Here is a 14,693-nt window from a genome sequence, read left to right as displayed (position 1 = left end):
AGGTCTTATACACATGCACACTACCACATTACCAGGAAAATCAGGATATTTGGGAGCATGAGAAGCTATTGGATAAAAAAGGCTGAACATGCTCAGCAGAAGGAGTCATCCCAAATGTCTATAACTGCCCTGGATTTTGCACACTGAATAGGAAGAAGAGACAAATGGTTAATGTAACTAAGGGAACCACAGCTGTCAAAGAGTGAAAGCATCAAAAAGACACTGAGAGTTTTATCCCATGACAACTTCCATATCAACACACACATCAAGATAAGGCATCAAAGAAATGTCTTGCCAACAAAAGTGGGTTGTAGTTATTGCCAGGATCCTGTGGTAATGTGCAGGAACTGTGGAATTAAGTGGCAAAATCAACCAAAACCTGAAGATCTTAACATCTGATCAACCTGGCAGCTATGGGAAAATAAAAGTCCTCACAGATGAAAGACAAAAACTGATCTTGCAGGCCTGCCAATATCATTCAAAGACAAATGATCACATGGACTTGAACATTCAAATTCACAAAAGCAACTTGCATGCAAGTTCAAAACAATGTTATCCCTTTTGAAAATGTTCTTCAAAACAAGGAAATAATCTCCACAGAAACAGAATCATATCTTTGTATATCATCAAATCAAATCTTTGCATATCACTGAAACAGCATCTTTTTTCTGATAAAATTAGGGTACTTTTGCATAGGATCTCTGTGAGAATTGATGAGCAAAAGACCTGAGGTGATATGTCAGGAAGACATCAAAAACCCAAAAGAATTGTCACAGTTATTTCATTCTTTTCTTATACGAGAGATGTTCCAACCCCTTGATAATTGTGGCCCTCTACTGGAGATGCTGCAGTAAGTCCAGAAGTTTCTTTTAGTGGACAGGTACAGAACTGGTCCCATTAATTCAGATATAAACTCACCAGTATGGAATAGAGAGGATGAATCCCCACCCATGCATTGTGAGGATGCCTAACTGGATCACAGACAGCTTGCTGCCCACCAGAAATCCGAGGTTCTCCTTTGCCAAGCTGTGCTCCAGTCAGCTGACACCACAATGTGCCTACACATGGGATTATCATTCCTCAGTTGCCGGACTTTGCAATACCCCCTTTTGAAGTTCATGAGATTTGTCAGCCCATTTCTCCAGTCTGTTGAGGTGCCTCTGGATGGTAGCACAGCTCTCTGGAGAATTAACCACTTTCCAATTTTGAACCAATCTTAGATCTTGTTAGGGGTGCATTCTGTTCCATCATCCAGATCACTAATGAAGAAGCTGAACAGTACTGGACCCACCAGTAAATTCAGGGGCACCTCACTAGTTACTGACCTCCACCCAGATTTTGCATCACTGCAGGCCTGGTCATTCAGACTTTTTTTAATCCACCTCACTGTGAACTTCTATATATACCCGTATTTTGTCCGTTTTTACTACGATGATGTCATAGGAGACAGTGTAAAAAAATTTACTGAAGCTGTAGACAGCATCTACTGCTCTCCCTTGTCCACCGAGCTAGTTACCTAACTGCAGATACTGTGGGGCTGGTCAAGTATGATTTCCTCTTTTAAATCCACGTTGATGACTTCTAGTTACTTTCTTGACATCCATGTGTTTGGAAATTGTTCCCAGGAGGATTTGCTCCATCACCTTCCCCGTGACTGAAGTGAGTTGTCTAACCTATAGTTTTGCAGATCTTCCTTCTTGCCCTTCTGAAAGATGATATTTGTTCTCTTCCAGTCTTTAATTGCCATGACCATTCAAAGATAATTAGCAGTGACCTCACAATGGCACCAGACAGTTTTCTCAGCACTCCAGGGTGCAACCCATTAAACCTCAGAGACTTACATATGACCAGTGTGTTTAAAGGATCCTTAACCAATCCTTCTCACAGCTAGGTGGGAAAAGACTTTTTAGATCAAGTCCAACCTATGACCTAATGCCACCTTTTGAATTAAACCATGGCATTAAGTGCCACATTCAGTCTTTTTTTAAAACACCTCCAGGGATGATGACTCCAGCAGTGTTAAGTATTCCTTGCTCCAGAGTTTCCCTCTGGTCTTAGGGACTTAGGGACCTTCCATTCCTGAAGGCTGGTTTTATGGTGTTCTGGTTTCGGCCAGGAGAGGGCTGATTTTTGCAATAGCTGGGGCCGGGGCATGGCCAGAACTCTAATGTTGTTCCATACCCACTCACATCATTACCAGGGGAGAGGGAAAGGAGAAGGGTGTTCCTTCAAGCTGAAAAAGCTTGTGGGGCAGAATGCTCCGGTATTTGTTTATTGTCAAGCATTTCATCTCAGTGCAGTACAAAGTGGTTGCAGACATTCCTGTCTTTTGCATGTTGACTGATAGAAAGAGCTTGAACAGATTCCCTAAAGGTACTGGAATAGAAAAAAACTTCTGGTATCGCACAGGAATATATGATATGCACTTTTTATCAAACAGATTTTTTTACAGTGTATTTATTCATCTGGAAATGGCCAGCAGTTGCCTTTAGAAATGGAATTATATCATACTATTTTCCTTTAATTTACCTTTTGTTTCATAAACTTTTATTTCCCTCTGTAGGAAATACTAGTCAAAAAGAAAAGGAAATGTTTCTTCCATACTAAACAGAAATCTGAATTCCAATCTCTTATTGAATTCTCCAAATACAGAGTTTGTTTACATCCCTCTACCCCATATGTTTTCTAGAAATGATCTCAAGAGAACAAGGCAGAAATTTTCAGTGATGCCTTGGTATCAGTCTTTTAATTTGCTGAGGCTGCTACGTAGTTAGGTTCAAGCATTTAGTACACACAAGTCTTGAGTTCAGGCACTGAAATTATGAAATAATTAAAATGCTTTTGAGAAAAATACTTCCATAAAGCCAAATCTTGAGGGGATTTCAGTGAGAAAGTGGCACAACCATCATAATTTAAGATCAGCAAAAGATTTACAATGTTTTTTTCCCTTTCTTTCAGATTCAGAATCTTAAGGAGTTTGATTTTCCCATGCACACAGAGCTCTGGTTATTTCTAGCTGCATAAAAGAGCTTCTAGAAGACACAGTTAAAGCCATGCATATCAAAATCTGATATAAACAAGAAACAGAAATCATCTATTTGGCTCAGCATAGTGATTCTGCTGAGAGTTTTGGAGCACAAACTCATTGCTCTTAATGTTCTGATTCAGTGTGGCTGCTCTTAGCCAAGGCCTGTTGCACAGATGGCCTTGGGCCATGAACTTCTTAAAGTTCACTGGCTTCTTTTCTGCAAGAATAGTGTAGCTATAATATCATCAGTTCGAGTGATTTGTAGCTTTGTAATAAGTATAATGATCTTGGCATTTTAGCATTATCTAATGAGAGTGAATTACATTTTTAATCTTGGTTATAGTAGTCAATTTATATTGTGGACTGCTGATATATTATACATGTGGAATGCAAATGCTTTTTTTTAATGTAGAGATGTTGATATTAATAAAATTTTTGCACTTTTTTTTAAGCACACTCTTGTTAAAGTGATTCAATATTTATAAGTGTCCCCTTTAATTTGATGCAGAAAATAATCAGTGAGAAAAAACCCTTGATTTCTCACCAGCAATACTTTCTGGTCTGTGGACTTAACACAGCGAAGGATATTTCTTACTTGCTTATTTGAATTTATTTTGTTATGGTGTTAGGAGACTTTATTGAAAAGTTTAAAACACATTTTATTAATATAATATCAGTATTTGCATTATATAAGATAGTATTAAATACATGCATATGTACATACATGCATATTGCATAAGTGAAATTCTAACTTTGCTAAACCAATTCTGGTGAAATTTAAAATAGAAGCAGTAATAATATCACAGAATACAGCTGGAGAAATATATATTTTCACAATCAATTAGTCTGATATTATAAACTTCAAAAATACTTCTCTTAATAGCTTCCTAATAAAATACAAAGTGCAACTTATAACTAATAAAATCACCTAAATTAATATAAATTTTCAAAATAGACTTATCAAGAAGCATTCAGGAAATGATACTGAAAATCTTTACACTTACTTTTATGTCTCCCATTCTATATTTTTAATATTATAAATTTGGAATTAATTAGACATACTAGAAACATTTATTGTACATTTTGATTAATAGTCTAGGTTTAGATTTTACAGTAACTAGAAAATTGAAGATTTCTGTGATCTGTATAAGCTGTTCTTGTTTAAGAATTACACAGATCACACAGTACTAATAATGATCTTCAGCAAGAATTCAAACGTGTTTCAAGTTGATAAATCAGTACTGAATTATCCAAAACACTTACATGAACATACTCAGATATAAGAAAAAGAATTAACAAATCCATAAAATGACTATAAGCATGCTGAACAACCTAATTAGAAAAAAACAAATAAAAGGTGTCACTCTTCACTACAATGCTCCCTGTGCATACCTCTTTCCTATAAGTCAATATCTGAAATACTGCAGTGGCCAAGATCATCATCTGCAGCCTTTTCAACAAAGATTGACTTGAAAAGAATAACACAAGCCAGCAATACACTATTACAGGAATGTTTTAGCTTTTTCTTGATGGTATCACTTCTCTATATTGTTTAGCCTTGAAGACATAACAAGAACACATTCCTAGATGGTAAAGGCTACTGGCACACTAGTAACAAGGAATCCTGCAGGGCAGCACTGGATACTTTCAGCAAAGTATCTAACGTCTCCTACCTATTTATTTTTTGATCAATGCATTAGGCAAGACTGTCTATTACCATTATATTGAAATTAGAATAAAATTGATTTACTGATGCAATTCCATGACATTTTGCTCTTTACCTGCAAAAACCCTTTAAAAAAAAAAATTCACCTTCAAAATATGCATGACAGAACAAAATATGTTACAAAAATTGTAATATAAATATTTGTGTAAAAACATCTCTCTCTGCCAAACCACTAAACCATTATTCATTTTCAAAAGAAAAGTAACTGCCCATGGAAAAATACCTGAGTTCTAAAAAAGGAAAAATAGCAGTAAAACCGTAGGAATATGATAAAAATCTTGATGGTAGAAATATAAACACTGGGATGTTGTGATGCAAGAGTAAATATCAAGAAAGGTGTAGGCTGCACCAGAAAAAGGCAATATAATAAAAGTAGTCAAACAAATATATACAAACTGGCACAAATCATTTTGCACTAAAATTTCATGCAAAATGAAAAAAAATATATTAGAGCTATATTATGTATCACCAAGATGATGATAGTATTTGTTAAATAGTATAGCAGGATAGAAGGGGTAAGGCAGAAGAGACAGTAATAACAGAGTTTAATTACTCCAAGCAGTCTGGTAAGAAATTATGACAAAATATGCTGATGGGACTACATTTTTAGATGCTGTAAACAGTGGTTTCTTGGAGCCATTAGAGAAACTATGAGAGATATAACTCTAGGCAAATAATATATTTCAATATTTCAAAATATAATAACTGAACACCGCCCCCCCCAAAACATTAAAAAAACCCTGACTATAATATACTCAACCTCTGTGTTCTCCTGGGAGGAAATCACACTAAAAAAGCCATCAGAAGTTTTAACTGCATCAAGACAAGGTTATTAAGGATTAAAAAAATTAGAAAACTCAATGCTTGGTAAAATGTTTGCAGGTTACAGAAGAACACTTCTATAGAGTTCAGTAACTGCATATGATCAAATTTTAAAAAATCAAGCATGACTTAAAAAAAAAAATAAAGCAAAAAAGAGAGATTGATTATCAAAGTAGCAGAATAAAGAAGACTATTAGTCAACACTTTTCCAGCCAAAATAGGGGTGAAGGTTTAAAAAGGTAATATCTGGTAAATTAAATCTACTATAATGCATACTTTAAAACGTTCTGGGATATATTTTAATTTTGGCTGAAAAAAGTACTTAAGCCATAAAATCATAAAAAATCTCAGGCTGGAAGGAATCTCACAAGATCATCTGGTCCATCCTTTCATGTAAAAGGGAGTTTAGATGAGATTATCTAGCACCCTGTCCAATCACATAATGAAAACCTCCAGTAGTAGGGACTCTACTATCTTCCTGGGGAGGTTGTTCTATGTTCATCAAAACTTTCTAATATGTGAAAGCTAGGAAGCCTGGAATTGTGCAAAAATATTATATAACTTTTTAATTAAATATGTTTGGTAACAATGTAGAGAAGAGTGGCAAATGAAAGGCCAAAATGATTGAAGCAAACTAAAACCCAGCAAATATATATTCAGGAGAAAATTCCTGAATGTTCTATTGAAAAATGTAAGTAGCAGAAACATGGGACAATATCACATAAAGAATCTAAAATTTTGTTTAAGGAAGTTATGCTTCCTTATTAATGTCCCTTGAACACGTCAATGGTCCTGTATAAGAGGGTTGTGGATACTCTCAGCTCAGTCAGAGAGAAAGAGAAAGGTTTTCTAACCAGGCGAGAGCCTGGGAAGCAGTTGGGAAAGAATGCAAATAATTCTCTATCTTGTTGTTCACATTGTTTATAGATATGTTCTGCTACCGTGCGTCATTCACTGCACACCAACGGTGTGGGATGTTTTTACTCTAAGACCAATGAAATTAATCCGCACGATGTTCTCTATGTATAGAGCGGTGCATTTGAAATAAATCGGAGTTCATTCTCTTTGCCTTCTAACTTGAAGTCTTTTGTTCCCGTCCTGCTCAACAGTGACAAGGGTGACCCAAAAACTGAGCCAACCTAATTTCCAAAGATGTTTTGATATTGTTCCTAAGCAAAAGTTCTTCAAGAAAATTAGTAATTGTGGGAAATACAGGAAGGTGGTTTTTTAGGTGAGTGGTGAACAAACCAAATAAAAGACAAAAATTAACAATACCAATTGAGTTTTCACACTGGTTAGATGCAAAAATATTGCCCACTGAGTCTTATGCTGTTAAAAACATTCACAAATTATCTGACAATGTAAGAAGTACTGATGAAAAAAAAAAAAACAAAACACGCAGATCAAAACAATCTACTCAAAATAGGCAAAACATCTCTCCAGTCAAGAGAGAGCACCTCTGACTTCAGAGTAATACTTAATTATATAAGAACAGAGCATTACCATGACTTACCAATCTAAAGAAGACCAAATAACAGAATATGTGATAGTAGCCAATGAAATATTGATATATAGAAGTATTTTTGATGATGTGACAAATATTTATTTAGTATATAAAAATGCATAAATATTTAAAATATCTTGAGTAACAGTAAGTGGTGCTCTTAATTAAAATAGGTGATGCAAAGACAGAGTCAAAGCATATCCTAAGTAGGACATTAGAAAGTAAATACATGTCAGGATCTAAGGCTGTCATGCCAAGATTCAAAAAGAAGTCAGATTCTCCTCAGGATGCAAAATGCATTTTAAATCAACAAACACCCTGAAAAAGCCTTTCTGAATGTTGTAAATCACAAACCTGACAACAGAGCAGACTTAGAAGATGTATAATGTGTGTAGGCAAAGTCAAATTAAAAGGGAGCAGCATAAGTATAAGGACAAAAAATCTCATCCCATTTTTTGAAAAATACAGACTGGAATTGATGCAAACAGGAACAACTCAGCTTCAGAAATGTAGCACTAAAACCACAATGAGATTTTGGATGTGAGTCAACACTGTTCATTTTCATTTTCTGTACCACAGCAGAACCTTAAATTCTACTGCATAGCTACTACAAACTAAACAGCTGTATTTCACTATATCTAGAGGGAAGACTAACGCTTGGCAACTAACTTTCACTTAGTCTATCATGAACTAGATTTTAAACTGATGGAGCAGATAATTCTTTAAATTATATAAAATATGAAATATTCTTCATATAATTCCTAGGCAGATTTATGATCTAATAAAAAAAAAACCCAAAAAAACCAAAAAAAAAACAAACAAACAAACAAAAAAAACCCAGAAACCTATAACCACTCTGCCTAAAAATTATTTTAAAAAAACATATGATTTTTAATAGTTAAATATGGACATTTCAGATATGCTGTGGAACAACAGAAAATGTATGGACATTCAAGAACTGCCCCTCTAATGTTTCAAACTACCCATTCTTGCTTATACCACTATAGCTAACAGTTGCAGCCATGTAATAGTCTAGTATGCCTTGCAATCCTGTGACAGATTGAATGTTCTTTCCTTTGTTGGCTTCCCCAGAATACTCTCAGGCTGAACACTGCAGCCCAGGGAGCATTAATTGGGTCAGGACCACTGTAATTTGCCCACATCCAACGATTTCTGTAGCAGAATGCTAAAGAAACATGTACATATTATATTATTATAAATTATAGTGTGAAGGCTGCTGTCAGAGCCTAAGATTAATCAGATAAGGTGAATGCCAGATAATCAAATCTAAAGCACTGTGCACAGATTGTACTAAATTCTCCCACTGCTTTGCAATGCTCTGGCAAGGGAAATGGATCATAAACTGTTTCTAACTAGACAGTTACAGAGGGGTTACTGTTGTGTTAGTCTATAGAAGCACAGCAGCTGTAACATAGAGCAAATTGCTTTTGGATCATTCTAAACTAAGGATCTGATTCTGTATTTTGTAGCACCTGTTTCACATTGTCCATTTCTTCACTCAATGCCACTGAATTCTGTGGATGAGTTATTAAAAGAGAAAGAACATAATTTAGAATGTTTTAGCAGTTGGTTATTAAAATGTTTAAAACATTTTTATCTACAAATGTATATACCTGAGAATAACTTAAAACTAGTCAGTACCTATGATTGTGATATCACATTGTCTCTTTTTCATAGAAAACCTGTATGTATTGTTACATATGCATAGTGTATTTTACACATTTGTATTTGAAGTACAAGCCTGATAGACTACTGTGTCTGAGTCTTTAGATATATGATCTCATACAGATATATGATTTCATATAGATATATATATCCACCTCACCTTCAATGTTAACAAACTATGATCCTGAGCATATCACTCAATTATCTGTTGCCATTTCCCCACTGATAACATATTGATGCCCACATATGTATTTGTACACCTTCCCCTTAATCTTTAATCTTTATTTAGAAGATTGCTCTCCTGGTACAGAAGAGAGAAATCTCTCCTTTCCTTCTGAAACTTCCCTGTTTTAAAACTTGCAAGGTTTAATTATAGAAAAAGGCTTGAGTTGAAAAGGAATATGAAGATATAATGACATTTCACATTCTCAATAGTAAAATACTATTAAGTCTAGAAATATAAATTACTGGAACAGTTATAGCAGCAGAAATAACAGTAACTGCAATCAACTGCTCCTGCTATAGATATTTGAAAACAATATTTAATTTCCCTTTGAATGTATCAATCTTCTCTGCAGAGAAAAAGCTTTTGTAAACAATTAACAATACTAAAACTAGCATGAAATTAGTTATTCTGAAACATGTCTTGAGATTTCAGAAACAATAATTTTTTCTCTATTTCTGATCAGAAAGAGGTTTTTTCTGTATAATTTGGTTTCTCTTCCTTTTCTGTTGATTTTTATGTCTTAAAAAACAGTGATCATAAACAACTTTAAACCCCCAATGTTTTAAAAAGATGATGTTATTTAACTGTTCAAATTATTTTCCCATTTACCTGCGGCAAGTCTGAACTATTTCCATCATATTCTTTATCAAAGAAATATCAAAAATAATTAATAAACTAAGCTGGCACAGAACCAAAGAGGATTTTATTCACTGTGGCAAGACAGCAGGACAAGATGTCTGCCAGCCAGCTACTTAGAGTTTAGCTTTCATACTTACTTTCAGCAATGACTTCCTAGACTGTCAGATGACTCCACTAAACTTTGCCAAGGATAGCTTACAGAGTCATAAAAACAATTTCTTGCTGTGCATGAAACAGATTGCAGTACTTGAACTTAGATGAATTCATTTGTGTTTCAGTGCACGTATCTGCTGATACGAAATCTGTTGCACCGAAATCTGTTGATTTCAACCTACATGTTCAGATCCTCCAGATTTCATACCAAGCCAAATACTTTTTCCATCTTTGGCCTGTGGATTGCTAAGGGAACTGCAGATGTGTAGGAGGAAGAAGTGGGAGAGACAAACTGTTATGGTCTGAGCATAACCCCCATTTCCCATCCTCCTGTGCCACTCAGAGGTAGGAGACAGAGTTGGGAGTGAAGCTGTCTGGGACATGAAGTAAGGATTATCCACTGCCCTTCCCTTGCCCACAGAGCCAGTCTTCTCAACAGAGAATGTAAGCATACTGGTCAGGCAGAGTTTCCCTTCTGTAAATCCATGCTGGTTGTTCCTAAGGATGTGCTTGTCCTTCATTTGTTTCTATATTAGTATCAGTGCCATTGACCTGACTGCCTCATGGTTACCCATCTTCCTTTTTTAAGATGAACATAACATCACATTTGTCTTTTTCCACTGTCATCAGGGGCTTCCTCTGATTGCTCTAGGATTTCAGAGGTAATGGAGAGTGGCCTAGTGATAACATCAGCCACACAGGTGCATGCTTATAAATGTCTCTCTGAATCCATGGTACATTATATGTCTGGTTTACTTAAGCAGTCCATAACTATATCTTGTCTAGTGTTTGTCGCCACCAATCACAGGCACTAGGACTGAGATCTGGGAGGTCTGAGATCTTCTGAATAGTGAAAATATCTATTGGGTATTATGGCATTGCTTCCCCAGATGTCACAGATATTCTTTTAAATGCATCACTGCTTGAGGGTAAGGCTCCGATCTCCTGAAGAGACTGTGGCAGAAATGAAAGAAATCAGTAGAATTGTTGCACCTTGCTTTACATACTAAGTGCACTCTGACTCTAAGGAATTCCAAATAATAAGCATACAGAAAACAAGAAGAAATATGTCGAAAGAATGCATGGACATTTCAGAGCTGATTAGGAAAATGCATAGGAAATCATCAGAGGAGACAATATTTTACCCTGAGGGCTTTGTAGGTCATCTCAAATGTCAATAAAAATGAAAGGTAGAGGAATCTATCCTAGAAATGAATCATTTAACATGAGCCAATTCCAGTAATACACGACTTCCATGTCAACAGTTTCTGATACTGACAGTTAGAAGTTCCTGTTAGTCAGAAACTGAAGGAGTCTAGGGCCTGAAGTCACTGCTCTCTGCAACTTCCACAATATTGGAAGGTAGGAGAGCCAGAGTGAACAGCAGAGTGAACTAGTCCTATGAGAGAAGGAGCTAAAACAAGACAACGTATTATTAGGTGAATACTGCAGATATCACAAGGGTCATTATCAAACTTGACTCCAAGAGTGATCAGAGCACTTGTCAGAAAAAGCTGAGTCTCAGCTGGAGCAGAAATCTCCCTTGAAGCAAACTGCAGGATGAAGGTCAGAAACAGACCTGTTCTGTTTCAGGGATGAGGAAGCTTTTACAATAGAAGCCTGACTGCCTGGGTCTAAACTGATGGAAAAGAAACTTTCTGGAGTGGTTTCCTACTGCTGGGGTTGAAAAGCCCACATAAAGAGTACTTGGACAGGCAGCTCTCCACTCCCTGACAAAAGGGAAAAAACCCAGCCTTTATAGACTATATTTGTCTTGGACCCTACAGATTTTGACAGGGAAGCCAAAGAAAATTGAACTTCCCTGAAGCTAGAAAAGCATAAAAATAAGAAAAATGAGATACTAAGATCAAACTGAATACAAAAATCACAAATAAGCAAAGAAAATTAAGTGAAATAAAGGCTGAGGTGATCTCAAACAGAAAGAAAGCTGCAAGAAAGCTCAGTGGAAAACTAGAGAGGCAACTGAGAGTTGAGGATATATTTTTGCCTTTTTGGGGAAGCTATAGGAACATATGCTTTCCAAGTACTAATAGAAGTTAAGTAACACCAGCTTGAGCACTTGTACATGCCCCACATCTATTACCTAAATAGATAACAATCATGAACCACAACATCTCACCTATTAATCCTGCATTAAGAATAGAATTGAACTGCAACATTGTCAAAGAAGGAAAGCCCATGTTGATATGACAATCCAACACATACAGGCAAAATTTTTAGCAATACATTACCTTTAAACCATTGTGTTTAATTTCTATTTGAACTTCCCTAATGTAAATTTATTTTTATAGATTTATTTGGCCTTTAGCTAGTAAAGAGCTATTTTTCATCTCAAAATTCATTCTCATATATACATTATTACTATATCCCTCAAGCAAATTGCTTGTTTACCTGCTCCAAAATACACTATGTGAATTGAGCTTCTCTAAGCCTTCATTATAAATTCTTTGGGGTATCCTCCAAAAATATTTCTTAGTTTCTAGAAGAAAGGTCATTTAAACATTGAAAATAAATTTTTTCTATATCTCAATGGTATGGATACATTTTTGTAACAAATAAAATTCTATATACAATTGAGAAGAAAATATTCTAGACAAAGATATAGTTTGTGTATGAACATTTGAATTAAGGGAGAAGTTGTATAAATATGAATACTATTTGATGTGTTCTTTTAATGTAAGTATGAGCTACTTAGAACACTTTTTGTGAAATACTTTACAACCTAAAAAGCACTTACTCACAAGAACTTTTAAGTTGGATTTCCACACTCTTGTCACATCATTGATTACTGTGCAATTTATTATAAGGTGAAAGCAATCTAGAAATGCTACATTACAGTAGCAGTATCAAAACATGCTGGTGCTTGAAATGACTCTATTTGCCTCATGATAAGATGACCTTTGCTTACTGAAGAATGGAACAGAAATAATAACATTAAATCAATTGCACATGGTGATGCCTACCCTAAAGTATGGCTTAAAAAATGAAAACTGGACTACATATGCCCAGTTTTTACAGTGTACTGGAGAAACAAAACCCCTGCAGTCTAACTTGCTCCAGTTGTGGGGTGACACCAATCCAAAGATTCCTGTTCGGATAAATGAGACTCACACTACAATATCTCAGTGTTAGCAGTTTAATTTATTTCACAACATGGAAAGCACAAACACTCAAAGATACTCTTTATTATGTAAAGGTGAACAGTTTTACATTTTGGAAGCACATTTGAGAATGAGACAAGAGAATTAAATAGTCCAGGTAACAGCACAGGTTGGCTTTGGATAAGTGAAGTCAGATATCAACTTGGAGCTATGTAACTAGCAAGGTCACTGGCACTAATGTCAAAAATATAATTAAAAAAATTTGTACATAGCTCTAACAATAGCCCCTGAGACGCTGAGGTCCATACTTAGACACCTGACAAGATGTAAAAGGCTGAACCAGCTGCCCTGGGAGCCATGTTGCACAGGGGCCATGCTGCTGGAAGCTGGCCTAAGTGTGCCCTGGGTGTATGGTGTCAGTCTCAAATGAATTATGGGGCCTGGGGCTTTGATCTGTGTTAGCATTAAGAGTTTGAGTGTCATAAACTGGAATAGAAATTGCTAACTATACTCATCCTGCTTTGGAAAAAAAAAAATTGGAAATCACTTAAGTGATGTATATCTGTTATTGTGACTACGCTACCCCAAAATCCTCCATAAGATAATGAGTAATGATCTGCTTGTCTCCAACTCTCTGCATGACCCTGTGGATATTCTTCTTCCCTAACTCTGTACAAGGTCCACTGCATATAGTAATATCCCTGCATACGTGGTCGCCCGAGCTGCATACAGACCCCCACAAATTCAAGCTCCTGTGCTGTCTCTCATTCATTAATGCAGTTCCACAGGTTAGCTTCCTCTTGCCTCGTCTGTTTTTACATACATCTGTCTGAGACAGCACAGGATGCAAACAGAGCCTCCTTTCTTTTGGAAACCATTGCAGTTACACTTTTCATAGAACTAGCACCTGATGTACAGGTACCTCCTCTAAATTTGATCATATTTGCTCCTTCACTCTGCCTACTCAAGACAAACAGGATTTCAGATAATAACTTTAGACCATAATGCCCTTTTTGTTCACTTACCAAAGTCCCACACATGAGAAATACTCTGCAAGGGACCATATTCATCCCTTAGATGCAACTCTCAAAAAGCTGTAATTTTTACTTTTTTTGCATGATTTAAATCTCTTCAGTTATATCATATTCAACATGCCATTCCTAAAATAATACAAATATTTAATAGTAATAATAATAATAATGATAATAATAATAATAACCAATACCTCTTTTGCTGCATGAGGATGAGGCAAACCTCCAACAAATATGGATCCTGTTTCAAGCCAATAAGAAGTGGACCAGAAATTTCTAGTTATACTTGTATTTGAAGATAACTTCAGGATTGACATTTCTGCTTCACATGGTACCATGCTTTGCCTGCACAAATTCAGAAAGAGACACATTTTATCACCATATATTGTTTACATTCCTGTCTATCTGACAAATTAATTAGGCTGTTACTAAAACAACAAGGAAAGAAAATCAAGTAAATAGCTGTTTTGTATTATAAAATTATAAATGTAAAAGAAGCTGTTTAAAAAGCTGTAAGTTGACTTGTCTTTGGGGTTAGAAATTCTATTGAAATGAAGCCATATTGTAAATCTGGGCAGTTTAATTGCTAAAAAAAGCCAAAGGACATAAATGACTGAATAAAAAGAGTTAGAAAATTTTTAATAATAAGAAGACTTCTTAATTTGCAAAAAATGCATCAATTGAACTGAAATATTTTAAATACCCTTCTTTCTCATCTCGCAAATTCTCATCACACACACAAATCACAAAAGCAAT

General features: G+C 35.5%; 1 protein-coding gene across 1 annotated transcript in view; it reads right to left on the bottom strand.

Moving 5' to 3' along the window:
- EYS (eyes shut homolog) overlaps nt 1–14,693 on the bottom strand; it is a 723,820-nt gene that overhangs the window by 240,202 nt on the left and 468,925 nt on the right. Inside the window, exon 35 of the mRNA XM_053938438.1 lies at nt 14,132–14,282. Within this exon, the coding sequence (XP_053794413.1) occupies nt 14,132–14,282 (151 nt within the window). The remainder of the gene's footprint in view (nt 1–14,131; nt 14,283–14,693) is intronic.

The sequence above is a fragment of the Vidua chalybeata genome, chromosome 3, assembly GCF_026979565.1.
Source record: "Vidua chalybeata isolate OUT-0048 chromosome 3, bVidCha1 merged haplotype, whole genome shotgun sequence".
Lineage (NCBI taxonomy): Eukaryota > Metazoa > Chordata > Aves > Passeriformes > Viduidae > Vidua > Vidua chalybeata.
This window is presented reverse-complemented; position numbering and strand designations above follow the sequence as displayed.